This window comes from Strongylocentrotus purpuratus, unplaced genomic scaffold (genome assembly GCF_000002235.5).
Source record: "Strongylocentrotus purpuratus isolate Spur 01 unplaced genomic scaffold, Spur_5.0 spur5_scaffold_15, whole genome shotgun sequence".
NCBI lineage: Eukaryota > Metazoa > Echinodermata > Echinoidea > Camarodonta > Strongylocentrotidae > Strongylocentrotus > Strongylocentrotus purpuratus.
In genome coordinates this window covers 6235505-6247771 of record NW_022145600.1, presented here as the reverse complement: position 1 = coordinate 6247771, position 12267 = coordinate 6235505, and the positions used below count along the sequence as shown (strand labels likewise).

General features: G+C 40.2%; 1 protein-coding gene across 1 annotated transcript; it reads left to right on the top strand.

Moving 5' to 3' along the window:
- Window positions 1-705: 705 nt before the first annotated feature.
- On the top strand, window positions 706-10875 carry LOC105436444 (tolloid-like protein 1). The gene is made up of 6 exons (XM_030986436.1): window positions 706-723; window positions 2305-2569; window positions 4654-4760; window positions 6394-6869; window positions 7448-7819; window positions 10490-10875. The coding sequence occupies exons 1-6, from the start codon at window positions 706-708 to the stop codon at window positions 10680-10682; spliced, it is 1431 nt and encodes a 476-aa protein (XP_030842296.1). The 3' UTR covers window positions 10683-10875.
- The last annotated feature ends 1392 nt before the right edge of the window (window positions 10876-12267 follow it).

The window sequence follows — 12267 nt, the reverse complement described above, 5'->3', positions numbered from 1 at the left end:
AGGTGCTACTATCGTTGTATTTAGAAATCAGCGTTCTTCCCCTTTTACTATCTTTATTTATAAAAATTGACCTTCTCCCCTTTCTCTTTTCTACAAGCACGTCTAGCTTAATGCTAATACTATGGCCTTGTTATATCATGCTTATTTAATTCATATTAGTTATGCATTGAGCGTGTAACTTATTTTTCCTTTCTTTTTTACATTTTGTATATGTCATGTACTGTATTGGAAAGGTGTATCAATGTAAATTATCAAAATGGAAAATTAGACAAAATGATATAGAAATCATTAAATCAAAGCAAACCCTGTAAACGGGAGACACTCATTTGTCTGAAGGTTCATTTTCCCGAAGGTTCGTATATAGGTCCGAAAATGAAGTAGGGTTCGTAATTCCCCGAAACGATACAGTGTTCTATGCCATTTCGGAATAATGAACCCTATTTAATTTCCGGAATTACAAACCTTGAAGTTCGGAAATAAATCCCTTCTGAAAAACGACATGTAACTATTTCTACAATTAATTGACAGTTAGGGGAAATCTCTCGCCAAATCTATCACGCACTCGGGTTTTATAACGAAGAACAACGGGCTGATCGAGATAACTATATTCGAATAGAAATTGCGAATGTATTAGCCGGCAGGCAGGGAAACTTGAACAAAGTTAATGGACAAACGTTCGGCATTCCGTATGACTATTCATCCATCATGCACGGTAGCAGCACTGTAAGTATTTTACTTTTCTAATTTTTCTCTTCTTATCTATCAGTTTGTTCCTAAATGAGTGCAATGAAATAATATGTTTATCAGCTTTGGCTACTCTCTCGGCAATAAATACATGTGCATTGCGAAAGGATATGAGAGAATATTGTTTACGTATCTTAAATCCCCATTGCTATCCTCCCTTTTGGAAATGTTTGCAAAGGTTGATAAAATGTCTCCGCCAGGAATCAAATCTGAATGGGTCCCTGGCTTGGAACTCCAATGCCCTAACCACTAGGCCCCGGATACTGGATACCTCATAAGAAAATTCAGGACTCAACTTCCTATGTAAATAGGGGAAATAGTAGAAATATTTGTTGCATTTTTAATTTTGTAAATATGTTAATTCGAGATCGGCGGGTAAATTTTGCATCGTTAAACTTCACCTTGTTTTGGGAGTAGTCTAGTTCTGGATGTATTAAATAATTTTGTTTGTAAAAGCCCTCTGTTCTATCCGACGTAGATAGCGCTCATTCTACTCATTCACTCTGTCATTCACCAGTTAAAGATAAGCTTGATTTCTGTTAATGATAGATGATAAATTCTCACAGAATCCAACAAAACTTACACTGAATGTTCAAGATTACAAATAAATGTCATGTGCCAAACGGGTATATGAGCAAAGGAAGATAAGGAAGTCAAGGTAGGTAGGCCCAACACCATGTGCTTAAAGACCGTCAATACTACTGGGCCAGAAGGGATTAGACCACACAGCGAGGTCACTGACAGGTGGCTTTCTCATTAACTCAGCTCTCAACTAACATAAGAAAAAGAGGATCACGGGGGACCAATAGGCACCGATTGGGGAAGTTTTCTATATAGGGGCTTTAACACATGTCACTATAATGTGCAAATGAGAGTTGTTGGCGATGATTTCCAGCGAGTTTGTTTTTATTTTACTGGTTTAAACAATTCATCTACTCCAGATTAAAAAAATGCAGAATGAACTATAGCCATGTTCTGTCGACAGACGATTCCCATAACAGAGCTCAAGATGAGCTTTAAGAAGATTGGGAGAATTTAGCCAACCTGGTTCGAGTTTGGGCACAATTATGGCGATTATTGCTTTGTTGGACAAGCACGAAACAAAATACCATACGATATGCTGCCACCAACTCAAACTATGTGTATTAGTGTGGTACGATATGTCACTAAAACAGCTCCCGTAGGACTTTTGTGCCAAAAAATTGTTTGTTTGTTTGTTTGTTTGTTTTTTGCATTTTTGGATTCATTGGGGTCCAAGCTATCAGAAATTGATGGGGCTCAAATTTTCCCGAAGACACCAAATTTCCCTATTGCGCTTTATATCAGCCATTTTGGCGCCCAATATGGACCCCCAGGAAATGAAGGAGGGTTCTGAAAATTTGAACCCCATCATTTTGGCCAATTGGGACCCTTTTGAAGCCAAAACAGCAACAAAACAAAAATCAATTTTGGCAAAAAATCCTACGGGATTACATACCATACCGCACTGCATAGGTGGCTCTATCATTCACTTAAATAATTTAACAACCATGTGATTGCTTTCACTTCTCGTTACTTTAGTATGCTTCTATAGATGGAGTTGAGCAGACCATCATAGCGCTCAACCCACTGGAGATGCCGTATATGGGGAATCGCGTTGCGCCTACATTTTATGATCTTCAGAAGCTCAATGTGGCCTACGGGTGCCCAGCTCTAGCTGCCGAAGTCTGTCTGATGCCGATTGTTTGCCTACACGAGGGGTACCTATTGCCGACTTGCGAGTGCGCTTGCAAACCGCAGTATATGGGTACCAATTGTGACATGGAGAATCCTGACTATGTTCCACGTAAGACTCTTCCCTTTTGTTATTTTCATAATACCAACAAACTAACAAAAGATCAAACCAAATCAATTGTACAATATTGCTTGGAATCTTCGTAAAAGAAGCTCAGGCAGAGAGTAGGAGGGTGGGGGTACTGTGGATGTTGAACATTCGACTTTTGGGCGATATTCAAGAAGTCAGTTCTGAAAGAAAAATTTCTGAAAATTATGTTTGCAATGTATTTATCCTTTATGGTATCTTTTAGAACAAAGGATGTAAACATTGATAATTGTATCCCCCGGCATTATGCCGAAGGTGTACTTTGGATTCAGCAGCGTTACGCCGCCGCCGCCGCCGCCGCCGCCGCTGCGTCCGCGTCCGCTGCGTCATAACTGCCATATTCCTTGACGGATTTCTTCAAATTTTGTTTTGAGGTGTGTCTTGGTATAATCTTTACACCTATCATTTTTGGTGATGCTGCCTCCAGTATTCCATCTTCTATAGGGTAAAAAGCCATATTTTTGTGGATGATTTGTGTGTGCTCTATATGCCACATTTCTCAAGGGATTTTGGACAAATTTTGTGTGGAGGTGTATCTTGGTATCAACACACCTTTAAATTTTGTTGGTGAAGCTGCCTCCAGTGTTCCGTTTTTATATGGTCAAAGGTCATATTTTGATAGATGTCTTGTGTGCCCTCATTGTTTCATCCTTTATAGGGTCCAAGGTCCCTATCCTTGTGTGCGCCTTTACTGCCACATTTCTGGAAGGATTTCTTTCAAATTTTGTATAGAGGCGTATCTTGATCAAATCTACACATATTTAGAGTTTGGTGATGCTGCCACCTGTATTCGTCAGTTATAGGGTCAAAGGTCATATTTTGGTGGGTGTCTATAGTGTGCGCTCTGTAGGTCATATTTTCTGACGGATTTCTTTCAGATTTTGTATGGAGATGTATCTTGGTACAATCTACAGATCTACACTTTGGGGCGACCTGCCACATTTTTTGACGAGTTTCTTTCAAATTTTGTATCGAGGTGTGTCTCAGTAAAATCTACACATCTTTAGTGTTGTGATGCTGCCACCTGTGTTCCGTCTGTTATATGGTCCAAATTGCATTATTTTGGTGGCTGTCTTTTGTGCGCTCTATAACTGCTACATTCCTTGAAAGATTTCTTTCAAATTTTCTAAAGAGATGCATTATGCTCTAATCTACACGCATATTTTTTGGGTGACGCTGCTCCTAGTCTTGACAATAGTCATTCTTTCGTTTCAGGGAGGGAAGAGGGGATATTTGTTCATCCTTCGAACATAATAGGATGACACAAAAATCGCTGCCACTGCCGGGGGGATATACAGTTTGCTTTGCGCGGCAATACAGATTGCGATATTTGGGGCCTGTCACCACGAAATGAGTCCAGTTGGTCAAAAATTTTATTCCTGTTTTTAAGTATTATATGAATCTACATTAAGTAAGCTTTAAATTAAGGGGTCACACATTAAAATTTATAAATTATATCCAGAAATATGAACAAAAACCTAATTGGACTTTATAAACAATGGGATTACCCAGTTTTTAAAAATGCATCATTTTCGTGATAATTTCAGATTACATAGCCTATATTATTTGCCAAAAAATGTAAGAAGGAGATATTTTCGTGACCTAAGCTCTGGGGACATAAACTACAAGACATTAATAAGTCGATTTTTGGAAAAATCTTAAATGTGGTAGGTGGGTCAATGTTCAGTACATACACACTATACATCGCTATTACTACGATTGAGCCTAATGCGAAACTGGACTCATTTCGTGGTGACTGGCCCCATTTCTAGTTACATTGAAATACTTGTCCATATCAAAACTGAAATAGCATACTTATAGGGACTCCTTCAAACCCTCTTGTCAAATTTTACCTAGTTCTTATTTTACAACTATAAGCAAACTAAAGTGAAGTAATATATTTTGTGTTCTTGATTTCATTGGAAATACCCATGCATGAATCAATGTGTAACGTGAACTGTGAAATACGAAATAAACCAAACCCTGCACCTTTAACATTTATTGAGAATGTTCCATTACATTATAGTATATCTATGTCTTTGATTAAGGTTGCATACAAATATTCACAATAGACGATGGGCTGACAGGGACCATCTTCTCACCTAATTATCCGTCGAACTATGATCCGGATACAATTTGCCAATACATTATTACGGTAAGACGGATATCCGTTTCTTTTAATACGGTCCACGTCCTTCAGATGGACTGTAGGCCATAAAGCTAAGAGCCACTGATGTTTAAAGTAGCCCTTGCATTTCCATAATTTTATTAAACAAATTCGTTTTCACCGTAGCAAAAAGCAGAATTGACAAAAGACGTAACTCCATTTCGTTGACAATCAGACATGCATGGAGTCTTTCGTCTACGGCTAATTGTCAACGAAACGGAGTTAAGTCTTTTGTTAATTTCGTTTGTTGATACGGCAGGCAGCGAGTGAAAACGAATTCGTTTAATAACATTATGGAAATGCAAGCACTACTTTAAACAAACAGAACTTTGTTATTCCTAGCTCATTTTTCCTGACTGAGGTGTTTATATAAAAGGGCAGAAACTCAACTTTCTAGAAATGTGATATCTCTTTGAAATTCAGATATCGTCCGCCAAATGACTTTTTGTTTTCCTCTCTTCATATTGATTTTAAGCACTCATGCGTGAAATATGCATTATATGAGTTGCACCAAATGAAAGAGGGGATCTAAGCTTTACAAATCTGTGTCATTTATCAATTATAATTGTGATAAAGTTATGATAAAACATCGATAATTCTCGGTTTCGTGGGACGCACTGTATAGCTATAGTGCGCGGTGGACTTTAACATTCTTTAAGACTGGAGTTAGGGGAATTCTCCGTCTTTTTCAATGGGTTAAGAACATCTAATTGTGAAGAAAAAAAAATCATATCTGATGACTTGATGAAGCCAACAAGCGTGGTGAAAATATATTTCGATATACTAAATATGATATATTTCGGGCACCTTGCTGCCCGAATGTGGCAATATTCGGGAACCTCGCTGTGAAAGAGACATTCTGGCACCTCGTTGATTGATTATGTGGGCATTCAGGCACTTCATTGCCTGAAATCGTCCCGTTTCTTACTGTTGCGTGCGAGCGAGGAAAAAAGATTCTTAATTGTTTTTTTAATGTTTTTTTCTTCAGAAAAATACACAGCGGTTTCTAACTTTTTGCTTTCACGAAAGTGATGTTTAATCCATAATAGATCCGAAAATAGATCTTTAATGAACTTCTCTCGCGGCACCCGGTTGGAAAAAGGGTTCTACCCCCTGGATAAACACTCCCAGACAACTACCCCCTGGACAATTACCCCTAGGACAACTACCCCCGGACAACTACCCCCAGACAATTACCCCCTAAGACAACCATCCTCTAGGACAACTACCCCCGGGACAACTACCTTTATGGAAATGATTTTCTGTATCATTTTGAATTTCCTGTTCATGGCGGACGAACTGGAGATGCCCAAAAGTTGTCCGGGGGTAGTTGTCCGTGGTAGTTGTCCGGGGGTAGTTGTCCGTGGGTTGTTGTCCGTGGTAGTTGTCTCAGGGGTTAGTTGTCTGGGGGTAGTTGTCCATGAGATAATTGTCCTGGGGGTTTAGTTGACTGGGGGTGATTATCTGGGGGTGGATGTCCAGGGGGGTTGGTGTCCGGATACGGGAAAAAAAAGTGTACCAAAGTACTAGTGTTTAGTTTTAAAATGTCGTTATGTAGACCTACTAATATACTACTACAATGTACTAATGCAGGCCCTATTTCTATGTTGGCTTTTTTAAGGGGCCAGCTGAATCAAATATCAGTGTGCAATTTACTGATTTCAACCTGCAACCTGGAAACACAGCTTGCACAAATGATTACCTGGATATCTTCTTGGCGGATACAGCTCTGGCCAACACGACGAGTTGCGGCTCAGTTGGTCCATCAGCCTTCGACAGCATCAGCAATGAGATAAGGATCGTGTTTAAGTCAGATTCCACCATCCAGGACAAGGGATTCTCTTTGATGTACACCATACACACCAAGCCAATGCCAATGGCAATGGAAAGCTGCAATGTGTCATTCAGCAATTCAGTTGGTGAGATCACCAATTACGTCAGTGAATCCCCGAACGATACGCATTGCACATATGAGATCAATGTGCCACAAGGGCAACGGGTTGCCCTGACCATGCAGTCATTCGATGTAGAGAACGGGTACTGCTCCGTAAACAGTATAGAGGTATACTTAGGAGATGGCACCTCGACCCCTATTCAGTAAGTCCAAAGACATTATTTACAGTTTCCATTTAAATCATCTTACGTTTTGAATTTCCCCAAAATGCTCCTAGGACGATTATCCAGAATGAGATAATCTAGACCACTGTCTCCTGGGACAATGGTGGATGATCTCTTTCCAGTCATTATCTCCAGGATTACTAATGATTGTAATTATATATCCCTCATAAAATATATCTTGTTCACGGATTGGTCAAGAGCTCGTCATGTGATCATGAATGAATTATTCCACTACAAGATAAATTCCTCAACAATGGCGACTGCATGGCATATTATGAAAATTTCCAAGATTTAGACCTCAAATTTAGTTAACTAGAACAAACTACAGGGCTTTACAACCACAAGTGACATAGTTTGATGAGGCAAGAAACATGTTAAGTAGGGATGGACTGTATTTTAAGGTAAATTAATTCTAAGAATGTTATATGAGATTCGAGCCGAGATAGACAACGAAACGTTGAAAGTCTGCAACTGTTTGTAATGTAACAGTCTCGGAGTGACTGACTCCAAATGAAACTTAAAATGTCTTTTATTATCTCCCGCAATCCCAATTTCAGATTTTGTAACCAATGCGTCCCTAAGGAGGAAATCATCTCTGCCACCAATACGATGAAGATCATATTTGCTGTACAGGGTTCCCAGGAAAACGCCAGTTTTTCTGCGACCTACCGAGCTGTTGAAATCGCTATAAACTCTTCGAACCCGGATGTAGAAGGATCCACTATTAGTTACTGCCAAAGTACGACGGACCAAGACAAAGGTTTTATTCAGTCACCGAGATACCCTCAGGCCTATCGAAGAAGGATGTGCTGTCAGTATGAGATCACTGCATCGCCAGGCTTACACGTGGAGCTTAACTTCGCACGAATCTTTCAGATCGAAGAAGAAGACACCATCTCCATCGATATTGGCGGCTCACAACCAATAAGGCAAGTCACAGCTCAACGCTTCTTCTGTATATAACCCCAAAGGAATTAAGTAGTATGTTGTAAATTCATAAGCTGTCATATTTGTCCAAATTTCTGTAGCCATTGCATACGAGGTGTCAATTTCACCGTAGCATCAATTGCATTCAGGCATGCACTTTAGCAGGAAAGACGCAGACGCGGTTTCCAGGTAGTTGACACAGAGGTGCGGTTGCCTACCGCAGGGTTAAGGTCCTTCGTCGACAGAATAGTGCCGACACCAATCATTGAAACCACCATTTTGGGGGCACTGGGGAGTTTTTAACACTGGGTTGACTGCTCGTTTACAGCCATCATCAATTTTGGGGTTGATTCTTTTATGTTTACAGAAGCAAGCGCTTTCTGTTTGATCGACCAGTCAATTAGCATAGAGTGAAATGAAACCTCATATGAAACGGGCTTAAAATGCATCAATAATGATTACAGAAACTAAATATGTCATCCTGCATACATGTATGTTGATGAATTTTATTTTAAAAGGTCGAAATCTCTTATTTAAACGAAAAATCAATGTGTTGCGACAAATATGCATCTATTAGTTTATTCAGATCCGAATATGTAAGTCTAAATTTTCTTTTTACACAAGCTCTGCCACAATTAAAAGACTTTGATCATCAATTAAAAATAAGATCTTAAAAATAAAGGAAATAAGAGAAAAAAAAGAACTGTAACAGTCCGAAGTTGAATCCATTTCAAGTTTTCTTCTCTTCTATTTAAAACACGATCGTAGAGACCTTCGAGAAATAAACTGAAGGGCATGTTCTATATTATAGTATTAATGACTGCTTTGAGAGAAATAGTTGTTTTTATACACTCAAGGGAAGGTTAGAATTGTGCTATTGCCCGAGGCACGCCTCGGGCAATAGCACAATTCTAACCTTCCCGACAGCGTATAAAAACAACTATTTCTCGAATATTAAAGCAGTCATTAATACTTTTATATGCCGAAAAATTTATGACACCACCTTGGCCTTTCTCTAGTTTATCTGCACGGTTGTTTTTTATGAGTGTTTCTTTGAGAGTAGACTAGATCTAGATTCTAGTCTAAGCAAGATATTTTTACAATTTTAGGGGTGGGCCGGCCCTGTGGGGAATATGGAGAAAAACCTGCGCTTTCATATGACACCTCACTTATTGAGTATCACCTTCAGGATCACGAGCAATATTAGTTTGAATCACTGGTAATTAAAACATCAACCAATCTAGCATGATCGAGTGCGCAATGGCCAATGGAAATGCATAGGGAGGTGTACTATGTGTGTAATCTCTACAGGAAAGATCTGCATCTGTCCGTGACGTACAAATCACTACAATCACCAGCATCTGGTTGTCGCGTACTAGAATCTAGATCTAGGCCTACTGAAAAAAAAATTATGGAAGATTTCGCGTACCCTTTTTGGTGTTCTTGCTGTCAGCATGTCTCGCATTTGATCCTCATCCAGAAGTTGAAATCTTGGGAAAGTTTCTACAGCCATTTTTGCCTTGTTTGAATCGAGATATATTGCCGTACTAAAAGTGCCGACCAATTCTTCGCACACGTACGGTATCCGCGATCGCTCAAACCATTTTTAACATGTAAACTTATGGGTAACCATGGTTACTGGGATTTAAGAACTAATTTTTAGAACTATTTTCCCGGTAACCATGGTAACTGGGATTTTAGAACTATTTTTTAAAAACTATTACCTGGGTTTGGAATTTTACCGGGAATTTTACAGGAATAGTTAAAGTTTATGAATACAATTTCGACCAATCAGATGGCTGGATTTCTTAAGTGAGGTATATAATCTAGTATGTCATATAGAAGTTATAATAACAATGATAATAATAATGATAGTAAAATTGATAAAAAGTAATAATATTACATTGTGCTAAATGTTAATGTTTCTAAGCGCTGTACTAATATTACCCCGAAATTAGCCGAGCTACGCTGATAAAACGCTCTGGCATTCGTGGAATTTCGTCCTACGGGTACCCATTTCAATCACATGGGTGGAGTTGGCAAAAGTTAGATTAACATCTTGTCAGAAATCATGTTCTGATGACGTAATACGTTACACTGTCATTTCCTGACGTTTCAAAACATAGTACTGAAATTGCAATTGGGCCGATTTGTTGAAAGTCTTTGCGATCGGCGATCCTGTTTAAAATGGAAGATAACAACTTAACCCCTTCCTCCTTTATTTTGTATCAGGCTCATTCTGACCGGTCACGATGCCCCGATCGGTTCGTACTTTGAAATGGAAGATAACAACTTAACTTTGTATCAGGCTCATTCTGACCGGTCACGATGCCCCGATCGGTTCGTACTTTGAAATGGAAGATAACAACTTAACCCCTTCCTCCTTAACTTTGTATCAGGCTCATTCTGACCGGTCACGATGCCCCGATCGGTTCGTACTTTGAAATGGAAGATAACAACTTAACCCCTTCCTCCTTAACTTTGCACCAGGCTCATTCTGACCGGTCACAATGTTCCGATCGGTTCGTATTTTGAAATGGAAGATAACAACTTAATCCCTTTCTCCTTAACTTTGCATCAGGCTCATTCTGACCGGTCACGATGCCCCGATCGGTTCGTACTTTGAAATGGAAGATAACAACTTAACCCCTTCCTCCTTAACTTTGCATCAGGCTCATCCTGACCGGTCACAATGCTCCGATCGGTTCGTACGTCTCACTTGCTGAGAAGATGAGTATCCAGTTCGAGTCCAACGAAAGTAGGTTTGCAGGCCGCGGGTTCCGTGGATTCTTCCGAAGTGTGTCTCTCAGCATCCCCCGGGATGAGGATCCGGTTACCCAACCCCCTTTCATACCGGAGCCGTAGCGTGAATCCACACAAATAAGGGGGTGGAACGTATGATAGGGGGCACCAGTCTTACTCGGTAAATGAAGTGCTAACTTACAAGGCTACTGAATGGGATGTGTGCGAGAAGTGCATGGTCCCGGTGTCTTCTATTTTTGTCCTATTCCCCTTCCCCTATCACTTTCTCCCTTTCCCCTTCTTCCTTTCTCCATTTCCTCTTTCCCCTTCTCCCTTTCCCTTCTCCCTTTCCCCTTCTTCCTTTCCCCTTTCCCCTTCTCCATTTCCCCATCTCCCTTTCTCCCTTTCCCTTTTCCCTTTCCACTTCTCCCTTCCCCTTCTCCCGTTCCCCTTCTCCCCTTTCCCTTCGCCCTTTCCCCTCCTCCCTCCCCCTCCTCCCTTTCCCCTTCTCCATTTCCCCTTCACCATTCACATTTCCCTTCTCTCTTTCTCCCTTTCCCGTTCTCTTTTCCCCTTTCCCTTCTCTCTTCCCCTTTCCCTTTCCACTTCTCCCTTTCCTTCCCTCTCTTTCCCCTTTCCCTCCCCCTTCTCCCGTTCCTTTACTCCATTTCCCCTTTCCCTTTTCCCCTTTCCCCTCCTCCCTTTCCCCTCCTCCCTTTCACCTTCTCCCTTTCACCTTCACCATTCACTTTTCCGTTCTCTCTTTCTCCTTTCTCACTTTCCCCTTCTTCCTTTCCCCTTCTCCCTTCCCCTTCTCCCTTTCCCGTTCTCTCTTCCCTTTTCCCTTCCCTCTTCCCCCTTTCTCCCTTCCCCTTCTCCCTTTACCCGTTTTCCTTCCCCTTTTCTCCCTATCCCCTTCTCTCTTTCCCGTTCTCCCTTTCCCTTTGATGTAGTTTTTTTTCTTTAAATGGCACTTTACACTGGTCGCGATGCTAGGGCTAAGGCCAAGGACTGATAGGAAACCTCAATCGTTGGACTGAGAGTCAACTGAATAAACCACTATACCACGACATATACGCGCTATATTACAAGAACGAAATAAGTTTACAAAGTAGGTAAGTTAGTTAAATTGGCAACTGTTTGGACAGCGACAAACAGGAGGAATCAAGACGTTCATGTAAGAGATGGGTCGACTTCATCTGGGGCAATGGAAGATTAGCTGACGTAAACGCCCGTGCACTCCCCCAGGGGATACTGAGAGAGATAATGATTCATTGCGTTGTCTTCTCTGTTTGAGAACATTTTTTATTATATTTCATTGCAGAATGCGATTTTTATTTAGATCACATCAATCATGTGCGTCTATTGAACATTCAGGAGAAGGAAGACATATGGGGGTGTTGCAAGAAAGTTGCGATTGATTGCAACTCTACTTTCTTGCAATGCCCCCACTAGTCTCCTAAATTTCCTATAGGATTTTGTTAGGATTAAAGTTTTAATAATTAAGTTAAGCTAACTAGATCTCTTAATGCTGTCATTACATTTATATTAAAGGGGAAAACGGAATAGAGACTGTCATTTTGACTTTTACGGTTTAATTTCATCCCATCACATAGGTTTTTTTTTTTAATGCTTAATTTCATTTTTTGTAATAGAAATGTTTGTTTAGCAATTGTTAAATACTTTCTCAACTCTTTCGGTCAAACAA